The sequence below is a fragment of the Mesoplodon bidens genome (genome assembly GCF_964165515.1).
Source record: "Mesoplodon bidens genome assembly, chromosome: 15".
NCBI lineage: Eukaryota > Metazoa > Chordata > Mammalia > Artiodactyla > Ziphiidae > Mesoplodon > Mesoplodon bidens.
The window spans coordinates 540,944-565,854 of record NC_138171.1 but is presented as its reverse complement, the minus strand read 5'-3'; the positions used below and the strand labels follow the sequence as shown (position 1 = coordinate 565,854).

At 59.5% G+C, this 24,911-nt stretch overlaps 1 protein-coding gene across 1 annotated transcript in view; it reads left to right on the top strand.

Annotated features, from left to right (window-relative positions):
• Positions 1 to 23,356, top strand: part of MYT1 (myelin transcription factor 1) — a gene marked incomplete at both ends in the record, with an annotated part of 35,255 nt that extends 11,899 nt beyond the window's left edge. Inside the window, 14 exons of the mRNA XM_081256728.1 lie at positions 650 to 763; positions 4,253 to 4,467; positions 5,908 to 6,032; positions 6,564 to 6,824; positions 9,429 to 9,583; positions 10,595 to 10,657; positions 10,771 to 10,839; positions 15,162 to 15,224; positions 15,556 to 15,639; positions 19,045 to 19,266; positions 19,861 to 19,952; positions 20,517 to 20,620; positions 22,750 to 22,893; positions 23,216 to 23,356. Of these exons, the coding sequence (XP_081112854.1) occupies positions 650 to 763; positions 4,253 to 4,467; positions 5,908 to 6,032; positions 6,564 to 6,824; positions 9,429 to 9,583; positions 10,595 to 10,657; positions 10,771 to 10,839; positions 15,162 to 15,224; positions 15,556 to 15,639; positions 19,045 to 19,266; positions 19,861 to 19,952; positions 20,517 to 20,620; positions 22,750 to 22,893; positions 23,216 to 23,356 (1,852 nt within the window). The remainder of the gene's footprint in view (positions 1 to 649; positions 764 to 4,252; positions 4,468 to 5,907; positions 6,033 to 6,563; positions 6,825 to 9,428; positions 9,584 to 10,594; positions 10,658 to 10,770; positions 10,840 to 15,161; positions 15,225 to 15,555; positions 15,640 to 19,044; positions 19,267 to 19,860; positions 19,953 to 20,516; positions 20,621 to 22,749; positions 22,894 to 23,215) is intronic.
• Positions 23,357 to 24,911: the final 1,555 nt, after the last annotated feature.

Below are 24,911 nucleotides of genomic sequence, written 5' to 3'. Positions count from 1 at the left end.
CCGTATCCCCCGCCCTCGCCCCGAGCCATGGGTAGCTGCAACCGTGGTGGGGCGTGAAGTGGCTCCAGCAAGTGACACTCAGCTGGAACGATTGGCCAGGGTTTTTGAGGTCCAGTCACTGAGAAGAGACTAAATTCCCCAACACTGCTGGGATTATGTCACCTCTCCTGGCTGATCACAGTTTCTCAGTTCTGACAGTTGAAGCTGCACCCGTGGTGTCTCGGATTGGGTGCTTTCCTGGGCAGGACCTGTGCCCTCCTCGTGTGACCCTGGTGGCCCATGTCCTCCAGGGTCAGCACCCAGTCCGTGGCCCGTGGGCTGATAGAATGTGAGCAGCTCTGGTTGGTGGTGAGGGGAGAGGAGGGAGGTGAGAGGCGGGCCCGGGTCCCACACCCACCCAGAGGAGGTGCCTTTGCTCAGAGCCTTGAAGAACTTTAGGGTGCGTTTTGTCCCTGTGTCATTGGCTTAGAATTTCCAAAAACAGAAGCTGACTGAGCAGCAGGTGCTTTGAGGGCTTGAGGACAGACCTGGGGGAAAGGCCCCTCGATAGGCAAGGCAGCCTGCCCTGAGCTCCTGCTGACGCCTGGCTCCCGGCTCAGATGGGTGGGGCCTGGAGGAGGGCTCAGCTGTCCTCTTGTCCTTCCTCTAGTTTGTCTGGGTGTCCCATTGCTGCTGCCGAAAAATTAGCCAAATCTCACGAGAAGCAACAGCCACAGACGGGAGATCCCTCCAAGAATAGCTCCAATTCGGATCGGATCCTCAGGTGAGTGAAATGAATCACAGGCCGGGAGGGGTGTTTTCGAACCCACGTCCATGTGCCTGATGTGCAGTGAGGCCAAACACACCAAAGCCGGGTCAGAGTTTGGAGCAGAGGAAGACGCGACTCCCCGATGGCTCTCGGGCAGGGTCTTTACAGCCAGTGCGAGGGGAGAGGGTCAAGGATGGTGATCAGCTCGTGGGCCCCCTTCTGATCAGCTGATGGTGAGGTAACTGGGGGATGTTTCGGGAATCTCAGCCTCACGGTTCCAACCAGTCTGGGGTGCACATGCTTGTGGTCAGCATGTCATCACCATCCTCCACCGGGTGGGGGTCTTAGTTTCTGCAGAATGACTCAGAGATACGTGTCAGGTTGTCACCTCTGTCTCTTCAGGAGGAACTATAGGAGCCCTGTGACTCTGTCGTCCTATTAACTGGTTGAACCTGCTCTGGAACTGGGTGGGAAGGCCTAAGCGGCTGAAAGACTTTTCTTTTTCCCCTACAAACAAGAATCAGGGACACGCAGGGGCTTTTTTACCTGGGAAGGCCCTGCAGGGTCCTGCTTGGCTTCATGGGCTGCCTCCCCAGGTGCCCAGGGGGCTTGTCGCCTCTCCGCGGCTGTGTGTGTGTGTCCACGCTCGTGTGTGTGCCGGTGTCTCCCAGGGTGGACTTGGAGGGTGGTTTTGTGGGCACCGACACCCGCACGGCTGCCCCTGCCTTGCTCACTATTGTGGCCTCTCCTGTTGCGGAGCACAGGCTCCAGACGCGCAGGCTCAGCGGCCATGGCTCACGGGCCCAGCTGCTCCACGGCATGTGGGATCTTCCCGGACCGGGGCACGAACCTGTGTCCCCTGCATCGGCAGGCGGACTCTCAACCACTGCGCCACCAGGGAAGCCCCTTTTTTTTCTTTTTTTTTTTTTATAATTTATTTATTTTTGGCTGCGTTGGGTCTTCATTGGTGCGCGCGGCGGGCCTTCTCTAGTTGTGGAGAGTGTGGGCTACTCTTTGCTGTGGTGCACATGCTTATTGTGGTGGCTTCTCTTGTTGCGGAGCACGGGCTGTGTTCAGGGACTTGTTTGTGGAGTCGCTGGTCCTGTTTGGAGAGAGTGGGCTGCACCAGCGAAGGACCCCTGCTGTCTAGGGAGCCCTGGGAGCTGCTCACCCTGGGACGGACCCTGAACTGGGGAGGGGAGTGGGTGCCAGCAGCACCCTCCAGAGTGCCACTCCCTGTGACCCTTGAGGTGCTGTGTGTTTAGGTGCATATGCACACATGTGAGTGTGTGTGCACCCGTGTGTGCGTGTAGACATGGCTCATCAATGAGGGGGCTTCTGAAAGACCATTCAGACGAGTCTGCTTAGTGTGACCTCACCTGCAAGCTCCTGTAGGTGCCACGCACAAGGCCAGAGGCTGAGGAACTTTCCCAAGGCCACACACTCCCCCGGCAGCCCCCTTCAGAATCTCCTCCCAGTGGGACCGGTTCTCTGGCGCCCACCATGCTGGCGGACTCTCCCTCACCCCCGGGTCCTCGCTCAGTGGACTCCCTGCTCCCTCGTCTCCGAGGAGCTGGAACTGACAGGTCGTCCCGTCCAGACTCCTGTTCCACGTCTGTCTCCCAAAGGAGAGTGTGGGAGACCAGGGCCACTGTACCCTGCACAGGCCCAGCGTCTGGCAGTCACGAGCACGGGCGGCGGCACAGACCGTGGTCTGGAGGTGGGCGGGCCACCTCCGTCACCCACCTGTCCCTTCCCTGGCATGTGACTGGCAGAGCCTCTGCCTGAGGAGCCTGGCCTCCCACCTTGGCCTCAGAGGGTCACGTGCAAGTGGTCTCCGGGCTGGGCCTCGCCCTCCCGCACTGGGCAGCCCTTGCAGCCCTGTCCTTGGGGCGCCCTGCACTCCAGTTGGCTTCTTTCAACCAGGGGGCGCTCACGATGGTGGAAACTGCTTCTTTCCTCCATCTTATTCCTGTTCCTTCTGGCTTCTTGTTGGTTTTCCTGCCTTGATCCAAGTCACTGACAAAATGTCAAACTACCAGGCAGGTAAGGCTTGGTGAGGCCAGGGTGGGGGCCAAACAGGTGCCAGATGTGGAGGTTGTGCCCCGGGAATGTGACCCAGTTTGTTTGCCTGTAAAAGTGGGACAACAACGTTATCGACTTCAGAAGTTTCTCACGAGGCTTGAGTGAGGCGGGGACATTTTGTTCCCCGGGCCCTCGGTGAGGAGGCCAGAATGGTAGCAGTGGCGGCCGGGGTGCAGAGCTTTCCATGCAGGCTCCACGTGTTCCATGGGGCCGCGTTTCTGGATGTTGTACCCCAGGGTGTGGGGAGAATCTTTGCAAAGCTTTGTGGGCCTCACGGACACTGAGTCTGCTGCTGGCGGAAGCCCTGGCTGAGGAAGCCACCAAAACGTGGCACAGACATTAAGTGTAGGACTTGTCTCCCCGCAGGGGTGCCTGAGCACTCACCAGCAACTTCTCAGATGCCACTGGCTGGTCCAGAGGGGCCCCCCTGCCCTTCCTGGGGAAGGAGAGCCTGCTCGCGCTCTGGTGGCATCGGTTTCCCAAGGCCCTTCAGAGCCAGCCTTATCCGTGGTTGCAGGGTCTTCCTGGCACCCGGCTCCTATTTTCGGGTCACACTCAAGTTCTTATAGTGCCTGGCACCTTGGGGGCCTCACCACTGGCTCCGTCTTAATTCCGCCCACCCACCTTTTCCAGACTAAAGTCACTGCTTGGCTCTCCCAGGCCTCCCCCGCTCTCTTCTCTCTGAGCTGACTGGTGCACAAGCCCCTCCACAGAGCGGTACAGACCCTGTGGCCTTTCTCTGCCAGGCTGGTCTTCCTCCTGCCGTGGTTCCAGTGCTGTCAGGGCTGGTGCGTTCGCACCATCTCTTGTGCATTTAAAAATCTGAGCTCGTCCAGAGCTTCAGTAACAGTGACTGAATGCTTGCAGCGTCCTTTCAGGCCTGTCTTTAACCCTTGCAGCAGCCTCTCCAGGGGCATCTCAAGTGACTTTCAGCAGAAGACCTGGGAGGGCTAGGCCCCTCGCTGCGAAGGGCTGAGTCGGCCGCCCTGAGGCTGATTCTCAGAAACGCCTCCATGTCCCCTCCAGGCCCCCCAGCTCCCTCCCCTCTGGGGAATTGTAAGTTATTCCACCACCAGAATCCTGCCTTGGCTGCCTGCCGCCCTAAGGGCGCTCCTCCAGGGCTCCCTGCAAAGGGCTCTGAAACCTGCTCTTCTCATTCCCTTCTCTGTTGACGCGGGCTGCAAGGGGACACGCACTGTTTCTTCTTCTCCTAGGGCTTCGTCCCTGTGGCAATTCTTCCTGCACATCAGCCCCTAGGCCCCCTGTAGTGGTGGACGTGAGGGAGGGCCTGCCTGGGTCTCTGTCCGCACCGGGGTCTGAGGGATGGCTGGGCCAGGCCATGGCGCGGGTCCCTGGGATGAACAGCACAGAGTGCTGGCGTCCTGTCTTCAGGATTCTCATCTCCGTCTCACACCCCAGGCCCATGTGCTTCGTGAAGCAGCTTGAGGTCCCTCCGTATGGAAGCTACCGGCCCAGCGTGGCCTCCACCACACCCAGGGCCAACCTGGCCAAGGAGCTGGAGAAGTTCTCCAAGGTCACCTTCGACTACGCAAGTTTTGACGCTCAGGTTTTTGGCAAGCGCATGCTTGCCCCAAAGATTCAGACCAGCGAAACCTCACCGAAAGCCTTTAAATGTAAGTTGGGGAAAGCGGCTCCCGGAGGTGTAGCGTCTGAGGGGCAGCGGAGGGGGAGCCCTCAGCAGCAGCGTGTCGGTCCTCTGCACCCTGGGGCCCCAACCCCCCGTGGCGACTTTCTCAGAATCCGTGTCTCACCCATGTTGCTGCCCAAATGCTCACCATCAAACTGGATGTGTCTCCTCACTACACGTGAAACACACCCAAGTCCATTATGCCGTGCGTGTCCACAGACTTAACGACGTCGCTGCCATAGTTCACCCTACGAGCGTGCCCTCCCCTGGCCGTCCGTTCCCAGCCAGTTTATTCTAGCTCAAGGGGCGGGGGTCTGGGAGGATCAGACAACTGCTGTGCTGAGCCTGGGTACCGGACAGATGCTTCCTGCGCGGGGACCATCTTGCTGGATACAATGTGCCATTTGTGATATTAGCAGCAAACTTTCTGGGTGCTCAGCACTAACAAAATTCACTCCGCCAAACCTTCCCGAACAAGCCTTCCTGTCTTTTTTTTGGGGGGGGGAGGGGTCGCTTATTGCACTAATTTGTGAGTTGCAAATGTATTAGCCCTGGAAATACAGATAGAATGGAAAAGCACCCCAGTGCACACATGAGATTGGAGCTGGCGGCTACTGGTGGCTGTTGTCAGCCCCCAGAATTGGCAGTGATGAGTTTCCTACAAGTTAATAATAGAAACACTGATCAGTACAATTGCCACCTGGAGTGCCAGCGTCTCTCCAACTTGTTAGGACTGGGGGCTTCGTGCCTTCCCGCAAGGCACCCACTTACGCTGGGGTGCTGGAAATTTGCTGGCGATACCCTGATTACTCAGAAATCATACCTGAGGGTGATCTTATGGTTGAAGCACAGTTACTAGAAAAGATAACATTTTATGCCTTCCTGTGTCGTGTTTATTTGAACAATAATGTTATTCACCAAAGCTGTGGCTATTGGCGGAGGGGGGCGGGGGCGACACCGAAATCAGCCTTTTGTGATGTTGTGATAAAATTGTCCTACTTGAATGATATTCCAGACCCTCCTCCTATGTGCAGACTTTAGTCTCTCAATAAGCATTCACCGATAGACAACTTGTTTTGTTTGAAATGTCAGGGACGCTAGAACGTCTTTGGAGGCTTTGCCGTTTCTGCCCAAGTTACGGTCAAGATAGAAACGGCCTTCTCAATACCTGACAAGGGTGGGGCTGGGGTGGGTGTGCAGGCTCCCGGCGGCGGGTGGGTGACCCAGCCCTGGGCTCACCTTCACGTAGCTGCGCCCTGTGTGCTTGCTCCCAGCCACCCCAAAGTCCCCCCGCCCCCCATGTCTGCGCGGCCGCCTCCCGTCCAGGTTGTCTATCAGCCCTGCTGTGGTTCCCTTTTTGCAGCCCGACCTTCCCCAGAGGCCCCTCCCCCCAGGCCCAGCCCCTGCACCTCGTCCTCTCCTACAGGCTTCGACTACGCCCATGACGCGGAGGCCGCACACATGGCCGCCACGGCCATCCTGAACCTCTCCACGCGCTGCTGGGAGATGCCCGAGAACCTCAGCACGAAGCCGCAGGACCTGCCCAGCAAGGTTGGTGTGTCCCCCGCCAGGAGCCCCTTCGGAGGCAGAGAAGGGGGTTGGGATTTGCAGTCAGGGGCACGTGCCGCCTGCACGACGGGGGCTCAGCGAACCCAGGGTCTACTAGGTGATCACCACTCTCTCCTCTTCTCCCTCCTGACCGTTGACCCTGCTGGGCAGAGGCGTTGGATGGGTCCCCTCCAAACTCCGTGTGCTGTGCCTAAGGGGGCCCCAGTGGCTGTGCACACGTGTGTTCCCGTATCTCGCCGAGTCTGCGGGCCCTGCACGTGTTTGGGGGCCCACACGAGCTGCCGTGTCAAGGGTCTGGTTTTACGGCGCTGGAAGCCTCGAGGGAGTGGGCAGAGTGCAGTCCACACGGCACCTCAGGGCGCTTTCTTCCCTCACAGGCTCTTCTCTGCTTGCTGGGCTCTGCTTCCTTTGGAGGAAGGCACTGTCTGGGCTTCCGGGGAGCTGCGTAATGGACCAGAAGGCACACACGGGAAGGGGGTGGTGTCTAACACAGACGTTACCTTTGCAACGCAGGCCACAGACATTGAGGTGGATGAGAACGGAACCCTGGACTTGAGCATGCACAGACACCGCAGGCGGGAGAACGCTTTCCCCGGCGGCGGTGGCGGCCCTGGAGTGACCTCACCTGATGCCTCCCAGGGCCAGAGCATCACTGGCGCCCCCAGCAGCTCCGTGACCTCGCCCCAGTCCAGCCATGCCTCCCGCCAGGACGAGTGGGACCGGCCCCTGGACTACACCAAGCCCAGCCGCCAGCGAGAGGAGGAACCTGAGGAGGTGGGTCCTGGGGTCCTGAGCTGGCGGAAGGTCGAGCAGGCGCTGGTGGCCAGTTTGCCTTACCCGAGGCCGGGTGTGAACGCACCTTCGCTCCAGGCAGAGCCTCCGTGCGTCCTGCCCCTTTCCACCCAGGGTTCTGCACCCTTCGGGCAGCTGAGCCCACCTTCTTGGAGGGATTTCCACCATGGGGCCAGTCTGTGGCCTTGTCCCCTGCGAGAGAGAGGCGGCCTTCTCACCTCTGCAGAATCAGTGGTCAGCACCAATGCGGTTCTCCCAGAGCACGGGGAGGAGAGGGCTTTTGTTCAGATCCCACGGGGGATGATTTGGGAATGGCTCCGAATTCCTCATTTCTGTGGGCCTCCCACCAACCTGCTGTCCAGATTAGGGACACCCTGAACACTGGCAGCAGCCTCTTCTCACTGTCCCCAGGACACTTCAGGCGCCTGGCTCCCTGGACGGAGGCAGGAGAAAACTCCTGGACTCAGGAGCCCCTTGGGTGGCCAGTGGCCAGAGTCCCAGGACAGTACTGCCTGGTAAAGAGCCGCAAACCAGGCCGCTGTGTTGGAGCTGTAGTCTGGGGGCAGTGGAACGTTCCCTTCCCAGTTACTCCACCCAGCTGAGACGGGGGCTGATGGAGGGCTTTTCCCCAAGGAGAAGAGCCTCCCGAACAGCAAAGCCCCGCTCTGAGGGCTCAGACCAGGTGGCCTCTGCACAGTGTGGACGGGCCTGTGGGTGCCCTCCCAGCCCCCACTCCCAGGAGGGCAAGGGGGGCAGGTTCCTGTGGAGGAGGGGGTGGTGGTGAGGGTCCCTCTGAGAGCCCAGCCCCTCCGCAGTCCCATCCTCAGGGCCAGCTAGGGCCCCTCTCTCTACAGGCTTCGCATGCAAGCCCACTTTACAGAGGAGCCGACTGAGCCCCAGGCCTAGGTCTTCTGCCTCAGCCACATGGCTGCAACTCAACGTCTGGCCTCAGAAGAGGGCCACCTCTCTCAGAGGGAGCCCCCAGGGGAGGGAGGCTGGCTGAGGGTGCCCACCTGGGGCCGGCAGGAGGGCTTCTCCCTGGCAGGTGGGGCCCCAGTCTGAGCCTGGTGACGCCCTCCTGTTCCTGTTCTGGGCCACCAGTGTCGCGTCCCCACGTCTGCTGTCGCCCTTATTCAGTTCCGCCCCTCCGGCCCCTCCTTTGGCTCCTTCCCTTTCCCTGCCCCTTTCTTTGACCCCAGCTCAGGCTGGCCTCTCTGGCCGCGTTGCCCCCCGCCCCCTCCACGTGCCCCCTGAGCGCCCTCATCCCCTCCCACGACTGTCATGTCCTCTGTGGGTGACCCTGGTCTCAGAGGTCCTGTGGTCCCTGGCCACAGAAGCCTGCCGCTCTGCCCCATGGTCCACAGTCCACTCTCCAGCAGGAAGCCTCAGCTGACCCCCAGGCCCTTCCTCTCCTCCCCTGTGCCCTGGGCACAGGTGCCCACATCCTTTTGGGTGACCCCCCAGAAACAGGTCCTGGATCAGGCCTTCCCAGTCCCTCTACCATGGCCCTGGATTCCCTGCTCAGACTCTCCTTCTAGCTCTGTCCGAGGCTCCTTGAGCATCCTGCCCCACTCTTCAGCCTTACCTCACCCAAGTCTGGCAGCAGCCCCCCCTCAGGTCCCCCCCTCAGGAGACCCCCGTTTCTCCTGCAGACTGGGCTTCAGTTGAGGGACTTCGTCCACCCAGCTGTGCCTTGTTCAGTAATAGTAACAGTGGCAACAGTGACAACAGCCTGACATGGTGCCAAGGGCCTTTCCTCCTTCCATCCCCAGACGTCCTGGGAGGGGCTGCTATTTTTTCCAGTTTAAAAGTGTGGTGCCCAGGAGGTTGGACAGCGTGCCTGGGATGCACAGCAGGTACCAGTCCTGAGATCTGAATTGTGATCCACCACGGGGGCTGATGGTCTGCTGCAGACTGACCTGTAGGGCACTGACCTTCCTGACTCGTGGACTCCTTCCCTGCGCCTGGGCGGAGGGACTGCCCTTGTGCACCCTGCATCCACGGCACCCTGCCCTTGGGGGGCGATTGAACACTTCCAGGCCCTGCACTTGAGGTCAAAGTGCTTATTCGGTGCCTGCTGCGCTCAGGTCATCGTGCTGGCTGGGGTACGGTAGGGCTAGACGGTCCCAAGGTCGCTGTGATTATTTTTTATCATTCTCTGCACATTGTGCCATCTCATCCTCATAGCATTTCAACAAGCACTTAGTGCCACTGCCTACTGAGTGCATCCCGAGCCCCAAAGGAGCCGCACTTGGTGTACACCCTGGCGTGTAGATTGCAGCCCAGGGCGGGTAGTTGGTGGTGACCCGCCTGCCTGAGTCCGCGGAGGGCGTCAGAAGCCGCGGTGCTGGGCAGCGCCCGGGGCTGCTCGTTCCCGGGCAGCTCAGGAGCAGTGGCTGAGCTGAGGGAGCACCCAGCCCCTCGGGGTGCTGTTTTCTGTGTCTTCCTCCTGCTTCCAGAAGACAGGAGACTCTGGAAAATGCCTCTGTGGACATAGTTCTGAAAGGCCCCTCTCCCTCAGCCCCCGGGTCGGGCGCCCGGCCCCCCGCCAGCTGGTTAAAACCTCTCCCTGCTGGTTTTTTGCAGTCAGAGCCAGCAGCCCATTCTTTTGCTTCTTCTGAAGCAGATGACCAGGAAGTGTCGGAGGAGAATTTTGAGGAGAGGAAGTACCCCGGGGAGGTCACCCTGGCCAACTTTAAGCTGAAGTTTCTCTCCAAGGACATAAAGAAGGAGCTGCTCACGTAAGTCCCCACCTCGGACGGCAGGACCCCTCAGGGGACCGCCACGGCCTGGAGAGGAGCGCGCCTCAGCGGGAGCCCGTGACGACTGGGCTGGCCCCGCGCAGCCCTGCGCTGGCCGCCCTCCTGGCCTGGCTGCTTGGTGGGCAGAGGCTGGGCCTCCGCTCCTAGGACCCTCCTGGGCCAGGCAGCGGGGGAAGGCGTCCTCTCACCCCTGTACCACGCTGGCCTCTAAGCCACTCCTTCAGGCCGATAAAGAGTGAGGGCGAGCCCCCGTGTGGCCCACAGAGCAGACAAGGCCTGAGGGGAGGGGACCAGCCCCGAGCGCCCGCTGTGCTCCTGGCCCTCGGCGCCCCCGCCTGAGGTGCGCTCTGCCTTGGGCTTCGTGTCCTCAGCTCCGGCAGCCCAGTCAGTTTAACCAGGTGCCACTGGAGAGGGGGCAGCTACTGGTAGACGTGAGCTACCCGACAGCCTTCTGGCCAGCCCCCACCGAGAACCACCTTCCCTAGGGGACGTGAGAGGCCTGGCCCCTGCCCCTCAGGTGATCCAGCCCCACCGACGCTTAGAGTCTGTTCCTGGGGTTCCTCTTCCTGCCCCGAACCCCGCCAGCTTCCAGCTTCCTCCTGCCCTGTAGCTGGCTCGCCCCAGGACGGCTCTGGTCTGGGGCCTTGTCCTCGGGGAAGGCCCTGCCACGTCAGGAAGGGGCTCCCTGCACACCCATCCCCCAGCGCGCACACGTGTGCATGCACGGCACATTTGCTTCGGAGGCACCCCAACTTTAGGCTGAGCTTCACGTGGGTTCCCATTGCTTCTTGAGTTAAGTTGTGTGGGAGAAACTTGTAGTCGGAGAGGCGAGGGCCCAGCTCCGAGGGCTGGCGGGGAGGAGACGCGCCTTGGCTCTCGGGTGAGCCAGAGGCAGGTGCCCGCCGCCCTCTCCCAGCGGGCTCAGCCTGGGGGGCGGGCCTGGCGGGGCTGCCTCGCTCTCTGTTCTGACGCTCTGTTTCCTTTGTCCAGCTGTCCCACCCCCGGCTGTGACGGCAGCGGCCACATCACTGGGAACTATGCTTCCCACCGCAGGTTCGTCCCCGACGCGGGTCCGGCCCGGCCTGGGTGCCGCGTGGTGGGTCTTCCTCCTCTGCGCCTCTGCCCCCCTCTTAGCTCACCCCGATATCCCATCTCTTCTCTTTCAGCCTCTCTGGTTGCCCTCTTGCTGACAAGAGCCTCAGAAACCTCATGGCTGCCCATTCTGCTGACCTCAAGTATGTCTGCCCTCCTGGCCTCCCGTCTCTTGGGTGGCTTCCTTGCTCGGCTCACGCCTTCCAGGAGGCTCCGGCCCAAAGCAGCCTTCTGCAGGGCTCTGGCACTGGCCGGCCCCAGTCCGAGGCACAGGGCCGTGGGGCCGAGAGGCAGGGCCACGGAGGGGCTGATTCTGCTTGGCTGAGCTGTCGCCACTGCTGCCTGTATCTCCCTGCTCTGCGCGCCGCTGTCTGCCTGCCTCCTTGGGCCCAGGGCCGCTACACGCTCCCGCGCTCCCCTCGGAAGGCCGAGGCCTGGGAGGGCCAAGCAGGGCTAGGGCCTGGCTCTGGCTCGTGGTGGCCTGGCCCGTTCTCTCCCTCTCCTGAGGACCCCTGCCGGGCTGTCTGGGCCTGCTTTCCTCCTGCCGTGGAGATTCGGGAGGAGTCCCGAACTGGCCTTGGCTTGTACGTCTCACCGTGGCTCAGAGGCCGTGCAGCTCTTGCTAAGTGAACTGGGTGCTGGTGACGGCAGAGGAAGCTCTGTGCGCTTCCCTCCTCATGCAGCCCCTTCCCGCTGCTTCTGTCTTGGCCCCTCGTGCCCTCCCCGCCACGCCTCTCCTCCATGCTCACCCCTTCCTTTGGCCGTGTCCTCTCTCTGCTCCCCCTGCCCCTGACGTCTGGGCAGGGCCGCCCTGTGGCACCAGCCACTCTGCTTGATGGTCCTGCTCAGGCAAGCAGCAAGCACCCGGAGGTTTCCCGGCTCTCAGCGTCCTCTTGGGGCTGGACCTGGGGACTGTGATTGCCTGTGGTTTCATGCCTTCTGCAGAGCTAAGCCCTAAGCCACAAGGCGCTGGCTCTGGGTTTCCAGGCTGAACCGAGGTTGTGGAAGGAGGGCCCCCTCTTAGCCCCTCAGGTCGCCCCCTCTTCAGGGGCTTCCTCCCACCCTGGGCCTCTGTGCTGGGGGCCTGAATCCAGGCCAGGTTTCCCCGGCTCATCCCCATCTGGGGCCAGAGAGGAAGTGGGGCTCTGGTGCCTCTCAGGTGAAGGGCCACGGTTGCCGCAGGCTTCCAGCGACCTGAGCCGACTCAGAAACGGGGCAGGAAGCTCCAGGTCTCTCAGAGTGTCCGGTCCTGCTGGCCTCATTTCTGTGGCTCCGGGGAGCCTGTGTGGTCCCAGCAGCCAGGAGAAGCGTGGCGTTGCCTCTTTGACCAGTGGGGCCTTCCGTGCCCGCAGGCACAGCTGGGCAGGGTTCATGACCAGAAGCGTCTTTCTGGGAACTGTCGGCTTTGACACCTGCGTGCTCTGAGGCTCAGCTCATCATGGCAGCTTCACACACGTGCCCACTCACCCCGTGTCCAGCCCCAGAAATGTAGCGAGGCCCTCAGTCCTGTAGGTTCGAAGCACTCTTCCCCACTGTCCTCTTCCCGTTTTCCTTCCTCTCTTCTTTTACCATCTTTCTTGTGATCCTTTCTCCTGTTATCTTTTCCAATTCGACTTGCTTTTCTAACTGATCAGTTTTCATGGTTTTCCAGTCTGAAGGCCTGCCTGAGTGGTGGTGGAATTCTAGAAGTGACCACATACCCCCAGTAGCCCTTTTCCTGCAGAGCCGTTAGTCGGGGCTCCTGGAAGGAACACGCGGACTTGGTCTGGGTCCAGAAATGTGGCCGACAGGGAGGGCCAGTGCCCTTCTGAGGCTGAGAGCCTGTGAAGAACCGTAACCCAGACTTGCCTGGAAGTTAGCAGTGGAAAGTTTCCCTCGTGTGAGAACAAGTCACCCCCCAACTCCCTGCGACGTGCTTCTCTCCCCCAGGGGTCCTTCCGTGGAGCGAGCTCCTTGCTTCTCGCAGGCCGCAGTGTGGATGTGGCCTGGCTCCCCCATGCCCCTCTCTCCTTCCCCTGCTCGGTGGGGGTTTGGCACCCTGATCAGCCTCGTGGCAGTGCCAGCTGAAGGTGACCTGTCCACGGGGGGCAAAGGCACCTGTGCCATGCCTTGCAAATGAGTCTTTTTTGGTGGCCCCCCCTCAACACCCGGTTTGCAGTGACAGTTGCAGGCGATGTGTTTTCTGTGTTTTAATCAAATCCCAAGGGCGTTTGTTCTTCCCACGCACGTGCCCAGTGTGGTCAGGAGCTGGGGACTCGGCTGCCTTGGGCTGCGCAGCCCACTCCGTGTGTGGGCGTTCAGAGTGCAGCCACCAGCCTGCAAGGGCGTCATGGGGGAGCTCTGCACAGGTTGGGGGACAGCCCCCCGCCACCCCGCCCCGGCCACAGGACAGGGGTGGGGGTGGGGTGACGTCTGCTGTGCACCAAGCTGCATGGACTCTTCGTCTTTCCCAGACAACACCCTCAGAACAGAAGGTGGGAGGGCTCCTGGAGCTGGCCCTGGGGTTACCCAGGGCCATAAGAGTAGCCGAGGCTACTGGTGCCCAGAGCAGACACCTGCTTCTCCAGCCGTGTGATGTCATCCTCTCTTGGACATGCCTCTTGGGGAAAGGCCAGCAAGGAGGGTGGGGCTGCCCCGCCTTCCTGGAGCAGGAGGGCCCCAACGTGCGTGTTCTCACCGAGTCACCTCCCCCAGACCTGAGACCCACTCACAGGCACCACCAGAGGCTGCAACTCGCAGGGGTGTCACCCACAGACCAGAGCTGTGCTTATGGCCACAGAGGCCTGGGACTGCTATGGACCCGCCGTCCTGGCCACTGCCTGCAGCGCCCAGCTTGTGTGTTCCGAAGCTGTGAAGGACCAGGAAGGAGAAGCACTGTCCTTCCAGAGGGTGTCACAAGGCCTGGGCCTCAGTGCAGAGAGCCAGGCGAGGGACACCCTGGTGCCCTCAGTGCGGCCCAGAGGGCCTTTCTGAGCAGCTGGCGCCCTGGGACCACGGGCCACGCAGAGACGCAGAGTGTCAGAGCAGGAGGTCCCAGCAGCTGAGGTTCATTTGAAAGGGTGATGCTTACCTGGACAGAGGTGGTGGGTGGTTTCCGTTAGAACACAAAAGCCTCTTTGCCCCAGATGTGGGGGTTGGAATATGACCACACGTGACGGGCGGGAGGCATCCCAGCCTCAGTAGGGTCAGAGTTACCCCAAACCCGACAGAAGGGAGATTGACCTGTTGGCTGGCTGCCAGGCCAGGGAGGCGCTGATGTGTGACACTTGGGGCAGGGGTGAAGAGAGGACCCCAAGAAAGCCCGAGGGGTCAGGAAGGAGGCTCCGGGGCATCTAGCCCCTCCGTGTTGCCATGCCAGCCTGAGATGGGCGGGCAGTGTCGCCCACTGACGGCTGGGAGGAGGATGCAAAGGAAGGGTCTCGGACGCTGCCGGAGCCTGGGCGCGAGGGAGCCCTCTGTGGATTGACAGGCCACCTGTGTCCTGCCCGGCTGGCGCTCGGCCCTCTGTCCTTCTGGGTCCACGTTTTTGCTGAGGAATGGCCTTGGCCCCACAGTCCTCTCTCCGTGTGAGGATGAAGCCAGGAATGGCAGATAAGCACCCAGTGAGTGCCAGGCTCTCCAGATGCAAGCACCAAGGTCCTGCCGGGTCCCATAGGACGAAACCACGCCCTCCCGAGGGACACGGCACAGGCGGCAGATCCACCCTGGAGGAGGCCTCCTGAGGACCCACCTGCAGGATTGGGTGCTCTCCCCACTGACGCCAGCAGGAAATGATTCATTTTTCTTCAGTGGACATTCAGGGAAAAAATAAGAAAACCCAAGCTGGTGTATCAGAGGAGAATTGTTACCTTCTACGTGATATACTCATCAGGCAGTTTGGGTGTACACAGTGGGCTTTTGTGGTTTGTCCCTCCCCTCCCTCCCCTCGGCTGGGGCCAGCCATCCCGCGAAAGCCTGCGTCCGTGTGGACTCGGTGCTCAGCAAGTAGGACTCACGCCCCGACGTCGCCACTCTGGGGGTGGCACGTCTCAGGTGCTCAGCGCTGTCCGTTCGTGCTCACGACGATGGCAGCCCTCGGTGAGAAAAGGCCGTCTTCCTCCAGCCAGCTCAGGAGGATGAACCGGTCCTAGATGTGAGCTTTGCATCCTGAGCGCTTGTTTAAAGGCCCACCTGTGTTCTGGAACCTTCTAGTCCAGCCTAGTCCTCTAGCCTCAGCAGGAGGCTGAGTCAGGAGCCCATCATCCCGCAGCGGAAACGTGCTCTCCTCTCCGCCCTCCTGGGGCCCCTTGGGGAGAGTGGGTGGCCAAGCTTTGAGGCCCGGAGGTTGTGGCAACAGGCTGGCCGGGGCACACGTGGCCGTTTGTGAGACCTTAGTGGGTGGACTTGTAGGGGGCCGAGTACAGAGGCGTCTTCTGTGGCCAAGTGACTTCCGTGGCTCTGGTCCCAGCTCCGCTCTCCTCCGCAGGTGCCCCACACCCGGCTGCGACGGCTCCGGCCACATAACGGGGAACTACGCATCGCACCGGAGGTGAGCCTGCCGTGCCCTGGGTGCCAGGCTGGAGCGGGTGGGGACGGTTTCCTCCTCAGACGAAGTTCCAGGCTCCAAGTACGACATTAACGTTGCTGCATCCAGAGACGGTTTCGTCCCTTTCATGGGAACTGCCAGTGTTCCCAGAGCCTGATCAGGGCGCCCTCTGTCCAGAGCTGGGGGCACACGGTGCCGCTTCCTGCGTGTGGCCCTGCTGCCGGGGCCCGCCGGGGCGCTGTGACAGAGCTTGCGGGGAGGGTGAGGCAGGGTGTGTGCGTGCGACGTTGCTGTCCCGGGACCACTGTGGCATTGTTTCCTCTTTCAAAACCAGCTTGTCAGGCTGCCCTCGTGCCAAGAAAACTGGAGCCAAGGCTACACCCGCGAAGGATGACAAGGAAGACCCTGAGCTGATGAAGTGAGTCCAGGTCCTGCTGGCCTCTTGGCCGCTGTGCAGACTTGGGGTTTTCCTGGATTTTATAATTTTAAAAGCTCCTTCTAGATTCTGTTTGCATTAATATAGCTGTGACAACGCCCACTTTTACAGACGCGCTCATACCGTGCACGGGGACACCCTTGCAGGCGGGAGCCGTGTGCGTTGTGTGGAGGGCACATGCGTGTGCTGGCTCCTGCTTGGGCTTCTCAGGTTTGTGGTGTTTGATGGGCCGGGAGAGGCAGAGTGCCCTGCTGCCCGTGCACCTGGGCACCTGGGCATGGACCTCAGGGCCTGGCAACCCCAGGCACTCACGGGCATTGTGGTCTGCACGGCTCCTGGCCTGGTGGGAAAGGTCAGGTGCAAGGGTCGAGGAGAGGGTGGTTAGAAAGACAGCAAGTCTTTGAATCATGTGTGCGTGCTCCCACACCTCTGCAGGGAGCTGACGTGCAGTGAGGGAGCCTGGGAGGGTCACCTTGAACTGGGACCTCAACAGTCCTGTGGGGAAGAGAGAGGACATCCTGGGCCTTAAGTGGTCGGAGGGCCTGAAACCCTCTACGGACCTTCTCACTGGGGGTGCCTGACATGTCATGAACCCTGACCCAGACCCCGACTCGCCTGGTGGGGGCTGGTATCGCTGAAAACTGGTCCTTCCAGGCGGGACCACCCGAGCTCCCCACTGGCAGGTGGGGGCGAGGCTGTGCCACAGGTGCAGACGGGGTGACCCACCACCCCATTTGCCCAGGACTTTCAGAGCTGACACCAGGTAGAGCAGGCAGTGGGTGCCCCCAGGCGGGTGAGGACTGGAAGACAATGGCTCTGGCTGCCTGGTGGCCCAGGAACTCGGGTGGCTTGGCTGGAGCAGGGCACGCCGTTCCATGGGAAGCAGGTCTGCCCTGACTGTGTTCCCTGTGGACCAGGAACAGCTGGACACTCACCTCTGTAGAGGGGATCAACCTGGCCCGAGGTTCCGTTGCTCCTCCTGGGAGCTCAGCCCAGCTGCTTGGCCACCCAAACATCTGCTTGGCCGCAGAGGAGGGGCCTAATTGACCAGCATTATGCCCTTCAAAGGGGACAGCCCCACCGGCTGTTTGCTGTAATAAGGCAGTGGCTTGTTTATTTAATTTATACAGTAAAACTGTAATGAATGCTAAATCAAAAATGCAAAATACATTGTTGTTGGTGTTGTGAATGCTGCCTACTAAATGAGAGGGTGGATAAAGAATATTTTTTCTTCTGAGAACCTAGGAATTTGCCTGTGATCATACAAACGCATTGCTCTTATGGGTCTAGCAAGGATCCTGCTGGCAGGGATGATAAATGAATTGTGCTGCATTTGCAAATGATTAAAGTCAAGATCAGCGTTTTTCAAGTTAATGGGGAAAAATGGGTTTCCTTTCCCTGATGTGCTGTCAACTTTGCTTTAAAAACAAACAACAAGATTTTGCAGCCAAGTGGAGAATGTGACTTGTAGAAACAGTTCAGCATTTACAGGATGGATGAAGTTTCTAATGGCTCCATGGCAGGGAGAGGGGGCCGCCCACTTAGCACCTCCGTTGTATAGGATCTCCTCCCCAGCCATAGACTAACCATATTTATAACTGACGAGCATCTTAGACAAGGGCAGGTGGCCGCAGAAACCTCCATCGGTGTGCCAGGCCCTGCTGCGTGGCGTGACTTGGTCAGCCGGCACTGGCGCGGCTGCGGAGGGACCCATAGAGGAAGAGCTTCCTCTTAGGCGTCTCGTGTCTGCAGCGTTTGAGTTGGTCAGCACGTTGCAGTAAATCCCTTTGCCCACGACTGAATAACTGACCTAGACAGTCTGTGGAGGTGGCGGGTGGGATGACTTGGGAGACTGGGATTGACGTGTATGTGCTAATACGTGTAAAATAGATAACTAACGAGGACTTGCTCTATAGCGCAGGAAGCTCCACTTCGCTCGCCGTACAGTAGAAACTAACACAACATTGTAAAACAGCTGTACCCCAATAAAAAGAAAAGAAGGGGGCTTCCCTGGTGGCACAGTGGTTGAGAGTCCGCCTGCCAATGCAGGGGATACGGGTTCGTGCCCCGGTCCGGGAAGATCCCACATGCCGCGGAGTGGCTGGGCCTGTGAGCCATGGCCCCTGAGCCTGCGCGTCCAGAGACCGTGCTCCACAACGGGAGAGGCCACAGCAGTGAGAGGCCTGTGTACCACAAAAAAAAAAAAAAAAAAAAAAAGAAGGAAAGTCTGTGGAGGTTCCAGCGTGGCGGGTGGGGAGCTGCATATCCACTGCCCGTGGAGAGGCCTCGGTTGCCCCCGGCCGCCCTGGCACCTGACCAAAGAGCTGTGCCTCTGACCGGGGGTCCCCTGGGTGTGCCACACATCTTAACGTGAGGTCACCTGACAGCTCTGAAGATTTGGACCTGGGGTGTGGAGGGAAAGACTCGCAGTGTCACTGTTGACATAGCTGAAATACTCACCATGAAGGCAGTTACTGGGAAACACCAGCAGTCCCTCCTGAGGAGAAGGCAAGGGTTTCGCAAAGAGAGTGGGAAAAAAGCACTTAGATTCAGCTGTGTGTGGTGACTTGAAGAGCTGCCTCTCACTTGGCCTTTTGATCTTGTAACATCAGGTACCTCACAGGTACCTCAGAGGGCCAGGCCCAGTGGTCCCCCTGGGACCTCACAGTTGGGAGGTGTCCAGGCTTGGTGGTGGACATAGAAGGGAACCTCCCCAAGTCCCCCGCAGGGGCCCCTGGCAGTGACTCCGCTCTGGATCGGCGGCGAAGGTGACCTTGGGCCGGCTTGGTGGACAGCCCATGTTAGGGGCCATGTGGCTGGGATGAGCAAGAAAGGAGTGAGAGCCGATACAGGGGAGGTATGAGGTTGGGCCCGGCTGAGGAGGCCGCCTGTGACATGAGTCCGAGTGTGCGGGCCGCGAGGCAGCACGCTGTCCCCCAGCCCTGCCCCCTCCCGGGGGCTTCCTGCCTCTGACGTGTCTCTGTGAACTGGGTCCTCTGTGCTTGCTGGGTCTGTGGCATGTAGAAAGCGGTGACAAACAGCTAGTGCTCAGGGGACGCTCCCAGCAAGTGGCCTCTGGGGTGATACAGAAATGATGCTGGCCGCACGGTCCAGCTGTGGACCTGGAGGCCACCAAGAGCCAGCCCCAGGCCCCAGGGGTCACTGCTGCTGAGGGACGGGACGAGAAGGTGGACGTGAGGCCAAGGCTGGGGAGGGAGCATGAGCCCTGTGCTGGGCAGGCCCAGGTCCTTCTGTGCTTTCTGTGCTTCTCTTGCTCCAAGGCCTGGAGTTCATCCAGGAGACCCCGGCGTGTCTTAGGGTCTGGCCTGGGGGTGTCTCTCAGAGGCTCCGGTGCCTGGGGCTCACCTCTGACCTCTTTGTGCCCAGGTGCCCAGTTCCAGGCTGCGTGGGGCTTGGTCACATCAGCGGCAAATACGCCTCTCACAGAAGTGCGTCGGGCTGCCCTCTGGCCGCCCGAAGGCAGAAAGAGGGCTCCCTCAATGGCTCATCCTCCTCCTGGAAGCCCCTGAAGAACGAGGGGCCCACCTGCCCCACCCCAGGCTGCGACGGCTCCGGCCATGCCAACGGGAGCTTCCTCACCCACAGGAGGTGACTATCCCAGCCTCCCTGCCCCTCCATCACCCAGGAGGGCCCCAGCTGTGGGGCTGTGGGCAAGGCTCCCAGGGAGGGCCAGACCGGGGCTCAGGTGTAAATGGTAGTTTCTCGAGGAAAAAGTTAAGACCCAAACTGGTAGCCCATTCATTCCACAAGCCATTACTGAAAGTCCATCAAATATCAGTCTCTGGAGATAGATGGTCTCTGGAGAACAAGAGGACAACCAGCCCTCCCTGCAAACCAGCACATAAGTTAAATACCTAGTTTGGTGAAGGATGGTACACACTGGGGGGAGATAGCAGCAGCGAGGGGGTAGGAAGTCCTTTCTGAAAAGGTGGTGGGGCGCTTGCCCCGTGCCGTCCGAGGGACGAGACTTCAGGGCAGTGGCTTGAGCTGAGAATGGCCTGGGCTGCTGAGGATTGAGGGAGCCTGGGGGCTGGAGTCGGGAGCGAGGGGCACCGGGGATGAGCGACGACATTCCAGACAGGATCCCAGCAGGCCGCCAGCTCTCACCGTGACATGTGACCTCAGACTGTCCCGTGGTGCGTGAGCTTGGACTGGCTTTTCATGTGTGACCTTTGCTTCCAGCTTGTCTGGCTGTCCCAGAGCGACCTTTGCTGGAAAGAAGGGAAAAGTCTCAGGGGATGAGGTTCTTGGCACGAAATTCAAGACGAGCGATGGTAAGGCTGCCCTCCTGCAACCCCTGCACGTGGTCTGTGCAGCCAGAGTGGGCGGGTGGCACTGGCGAGAAGTGGGTCGGGAAGCAAAGCCACCCTGGAGCGAGTCGCGGTGGGGACAGGGCTCCTGAGCTGAGCCGCTGGTCCTCCTGACCTCGGCTCAGAGCCTCTGGCTGCCCTGGCCCTCGCATGGTCATTACGGCTCTAACCCGGGGGTTGGTGAGCCCTGCTGGCAGCGCTGGAAGCCGTAGTGTGGACCTGTGAACTCACTCAGGCTCAATGAAGAGGGAAGCTGAGGAAATCAGCACCATCTGGAAAAACTTCCATTTTTATCTCAGCAATTAACACTGGCCCAAGAGGCGTCTATTTTCCCACCAAGACCCAGGGCCAGGAGGCAAACAGCTGACACACGTCTACTAAGTCCTGAAGGCCACCTTTCCCAGCCTGAGCTGTGGGCCATGAGCCAGGGCTTCTGCTTGGGAAGGGGGTCCCTGGGTCCATCTAGAAATCAGGCCTCGGCTGACCCCCACATGCGAGAGCCGCGACTCAGCTTTCTCTCTGGGGCAGTGCTGGACAACGACGAGGAGATCAAGCAGCTGAACCAGGAGATTCGCGACCTGAACGAGTCCAACTCCGAAATGGAGGCCGCCATGGTGCAGCTGCAGTCCCAGGTGGGTGGTGCTGCCTGCCTGCCCCCGCCCCGCCCTCCCAGCCCAAGGACGTCCTTCCCATCCTCGACCTCCTCTTCTGGGGAGTGTGGGGGGAGCCCAGCGCCTTGTCAAGGTTCTGCTCAGCACGTGCTCTGCTCAGCGGCGTCAGGAATCCTGAGGTGCTGGTGGTGGTTGGTCCCGTGGGTTAATAGGACCAGATCCCCAGTGTGGGTCCTCAGTGCCCGGCTGGCGCTGGGTTCCAGCCCAGCGCTGCCACAAACCGCCTCCGTGACCTTGTGGGGCTCTCATCTGATCTGTACCTGGCTGTCCTCCCAGAAAGAGTGCAGATAATCAGAGAACCTACTGCATTCATTTGTTGTAAGGTGAATGCATTTCTACGAGGAAAGCGATGAGCACGGTGTCCCACCCAGAAAGAACTGCCGTGCTGAGGGACAGGGCTACACATTACTTTAGGTGTCTGCATCCCATCTCTCTGATTTCCCCAAAACGAACATTTGCAACCAGAAAAAGAAAGCACAAAACCCCACAAAGAACAGTGATGGTCTATTTTGAAAAGAAGACCGTGCCCTTCCCTGGGCTGCTGAGTGGGGGCCAGAGCAGAGCCAGGGGCACAGGAGGGGAGGCTGCACACAGACGTGTCCCCAGGGACAAGGAGGTGACCTGGCCCTGCGGAGCTGGAGGGCAGAGGGGATGCATGGGAAGTGTGAGATGTTGGAGTCCACGTGGCTTGTGCCGCCCCTCCTTCCCCTGGCAGACGGGCTTCTACGCTGACCTCCTGTTACCCAGAAGCTGGTGTAAAAATAGCATCAGCCCATGGGGATCAGGAGGGATTTTTGTCCTGCTGTGCAGCATCTTCTCCACATGCCCAGGCAGTGGAAGCAGAGAAGGGGTGCAGGGGCTGTCTCTGGGGACCGAGACACCCCACTGGGTGGCTGTCCCCCCATACCTCCCTGCTCCTTTCCTTCTCAGAGTCCAAGGGATCTCCCAGTGTCAACACCCTTGGGAAGCACCTCTGATTTCTCTTTATTTGCCAATGCCCACCTATTTATAGACAGATTATTCACTGTCCTCCTTTTGGAAGGACTTGGAGTCCCCTGTCCCGTCCAGGGAGTTTTGAGCTGTGTGCTTCGCAGGAGGGCTCAGGCAGAGAAGGCAGGCTCCAGAACGCGACTCAAAACTTTTAAAGCCAAAGGCTTGTCACTAGGTGATGAGAGAGTGATGCTCCTCAGCCGCAGGTCACAGAACCATAGCCTCCTAAAAGGCGGCTCACCATCCTGCCCCTGAGGGATGGCTTGGTGTGTCATACACACTGCATGAGCTTGCCTCTGCCCTGAGGCTCCTTTGAGATGCAGTGGGGCTGGGAGCTGCCCTCCCAAGCATGTCTCCTCTGGGCCAGGCCCCGGGGTGGGCTTCTCGCCCACCTTCCCCACAGGGTGGTGACCCTCTACACAGGGTTCTGCTCACGCTGAGACTCACGTGGTGCCTGTGGCACCTAGAGCAGGCGAGACTGCCCATGGCCATCAGCCCTGTCAGCACCATCCTCTGCTGTTCCATGTGGAACCCTTAGAGCCCCTGGGAGAACTTCCAGGCTCCCTCCCAGTGCCCTGCTGGGTCCAGAGAAGGAGAAGGGTTTGTGCCAGAAATCCCAGGATGCTCTCTGGTGTGCTGGAGGGATCATCGGCTGGTTCCACTCGGCCGTGAGTTGCAGAGAGCTGCAGCGGCCTGCTTTGCTTGCCTTCACAGCGTTAATAAGGCACTTGGTTGGTCTTTCTGGTGGGGGAAACCCAAAGGCAGGCGGATGTCCCACAAGGTGTGTACGGTGTCCCTACCAGAGAGGAAGAACAGGAAGCTAGTAGCAGGCTGGGGCTTGAGCCCAGGTGCCTCAGTCTGTGCTCCTCTCCACCCCGTAGGACAGATGGGGCACATAAAGCCGTGGCACCCCCGCCCTGGCTCAGTCACTGCATCCCCTCCTCCACCCAGGGACCAGGGTGCTGCCAGCCCTCACTTGTGGCAGGGCCCCTGCCTCCTCACCCTCTCGCAGAGGGACGTGAGGCGTGGCCCAGCAGGCACGCCCCGCGTGCTCCCAGGGGGATGCGTCAGAAGGCAGCTCCCGTCTCTGTCTGGCGCAGATCTCGTCCATGGAGAAAAGCCTGAAGAACATCGAGGAGGAGAACAGACTCATTGAGGAGCAGAACGAAGCCCTGTTCCTGGAGCTGTCCGGCCTGAGCCAAGCCCTCATCCAAAGTCTTGCCAACATCCGCCTTCCGCACATGGTAAGTAGCAGCGGCCCCGTGGCCACCACAGCTGAGCTGGCAGCCACGTCCTGGGGCTCTTGGGAGGGCGGGCACCCCTCTGCCTCTGGGGTCTTTCTGGAAGGGCCCCGACCTGGGGATTCTGCCTGGGCAGACAGCTGGCCACAGCGGCTGTAGCATCCTGAGCAGCCTGTGCCATGTGCTGCCTGTGGTGGGTCCATGGGCTTGTTTCTCGTGGCGTGGGCATGTGGGTCTGAGATTTCCCCCATCGATTTCCCTTGCTTCTGGAAACCCTGGGGCCCCCTGCACGGATGGGCCTCGCTAAACTGGTTCTGTTCTCTAGGAGCCAATATGCGAACAGAATTTTGATGCCTATGTAAGCACCCTCACCGACATGTACTCCAACCAGGAGTGCTACCAGAACCCCGAGAACAAGGACCTCCTCGAGAGCATCAAGCAGGCCGTGAGGGGCATCCAGGTCTAGTCCTCCTCGTTTGAGGAGCCATCGTGCTGATCCGGGGCACCTGGGGTACCCCGACTTGCCTCCATCTTTTACCTCCCTTGCCCTGCCCTCCCAGTGGAGATTCCCAACTCACAGTGACTTCTAGTTGGCAGCCCAGGGCGGCCTCGGGGGGTTTACCCAGAGGGGTGCCTGGAAATCCGTGTCTCCCTCGATGCGATGCGCTCGCCGGGCCAGAGGCCTTGACCTCTCCACACGAGTGCGGGGCGTGAGGTATTACAAAGTGATTTATTTTTGCTTCTGAAAGCTCGAAGTCTCCAGGGGAAACTCAAGGACAAGGTTCTCAGGGAAGTTTTGGAGCTGCAACCACAGTACTCCTTTGTCTGTCAAGGCCGAGAGGGCAGCCCAGCCGGGCGGTGGTGCGTGTGATGAGTCAGCCTGGAGCGGCCAGTGCGCCTGCGCGGTGAGGCCGCGTGGCGAGTGTGTTTCCTGTTGTCCTTTAATTCAGTTTTTACGTTAAGGGTTGAAGAGAGCAGCGTTCCAGAGGGTAGGTTAGGAGTAGGCCTCGAGGAAGCTGGCCCGGGACCCCCTGAAAGACAGCGCCAGCTCCACATGGAAGCACCCCCGGCCGAGCCTGCAGACCCTGTGCTCAGGGTTTGGCTCCCTCGAGGCTGTGGCCTTTAGACCCATGTTGGGGTCAAGGCCAGGGCCTCTGGCTCTCTGTGTGCCCACGTGGCCCGTGACCCGCCCATCACCCGGGCCATGGCTGAGCTTTACCGAGGCGGGGACAGTGTCAGCGCGGTCAGGGGATAAATTCCTAACTAGAGACCACCAAGGTGTCACTTCTTTTTAGATCCATTCGAGATTCGAAAGAAGGTAAATTTTGATTTAATGTGTTAAAAACACAATGTTCCTAACATGTAAATAGAGTCCAAATCAACTGTGACTGCGATTCCAAGTTAGTATTTAAAAGTAGAGAAATTGCACTTCCTGGAAATAAGAAAGTAGTTAGTTTAATTATTCTGTAAATTATTTAATTTTGTCAAAATGTAAGTATTTATATTCACAGCCTCTTATGTTAACGTTTGCTATTTATTTAACATTTTTATTTATTAATTTTATACTATTTTACCTAGACCCCACACTGGGACACGTGAGAGGGAAATAAATGAAATCAAAGCAAAATTAACGATTTCACTATGAGACAGGCCACACAGAAAAATCTTGCTATAACTTCTAGTTATGATTTTAATGCAACTGAGTTATTTTTTATATATTTTGTTATTTATTCTTTTAATAATGGAATTTTAAAACAGTATTTTGTAACAGGCATTTTGATAATTTGGGGATATTTCCCCCTCGGTCCAATGGAAAGAAGGACTTTTTGGTTTTCTTCGTCCCTTTTGGCTCCTCTTGTTTCAGGCGCGACGACAGCAAATGGAATTCTGTATTTATTGTTTATTTAAGCGTAGTGCAGATGTGTGTGCTCTGGCGTGTTTCTTGTGTCGCGTCTGTGTGCCGGTTCTTGATGGCTGAGTCCTGTCGCTGTGAGGGGTGCTGGCCGCAGGCCTCCCTGAGC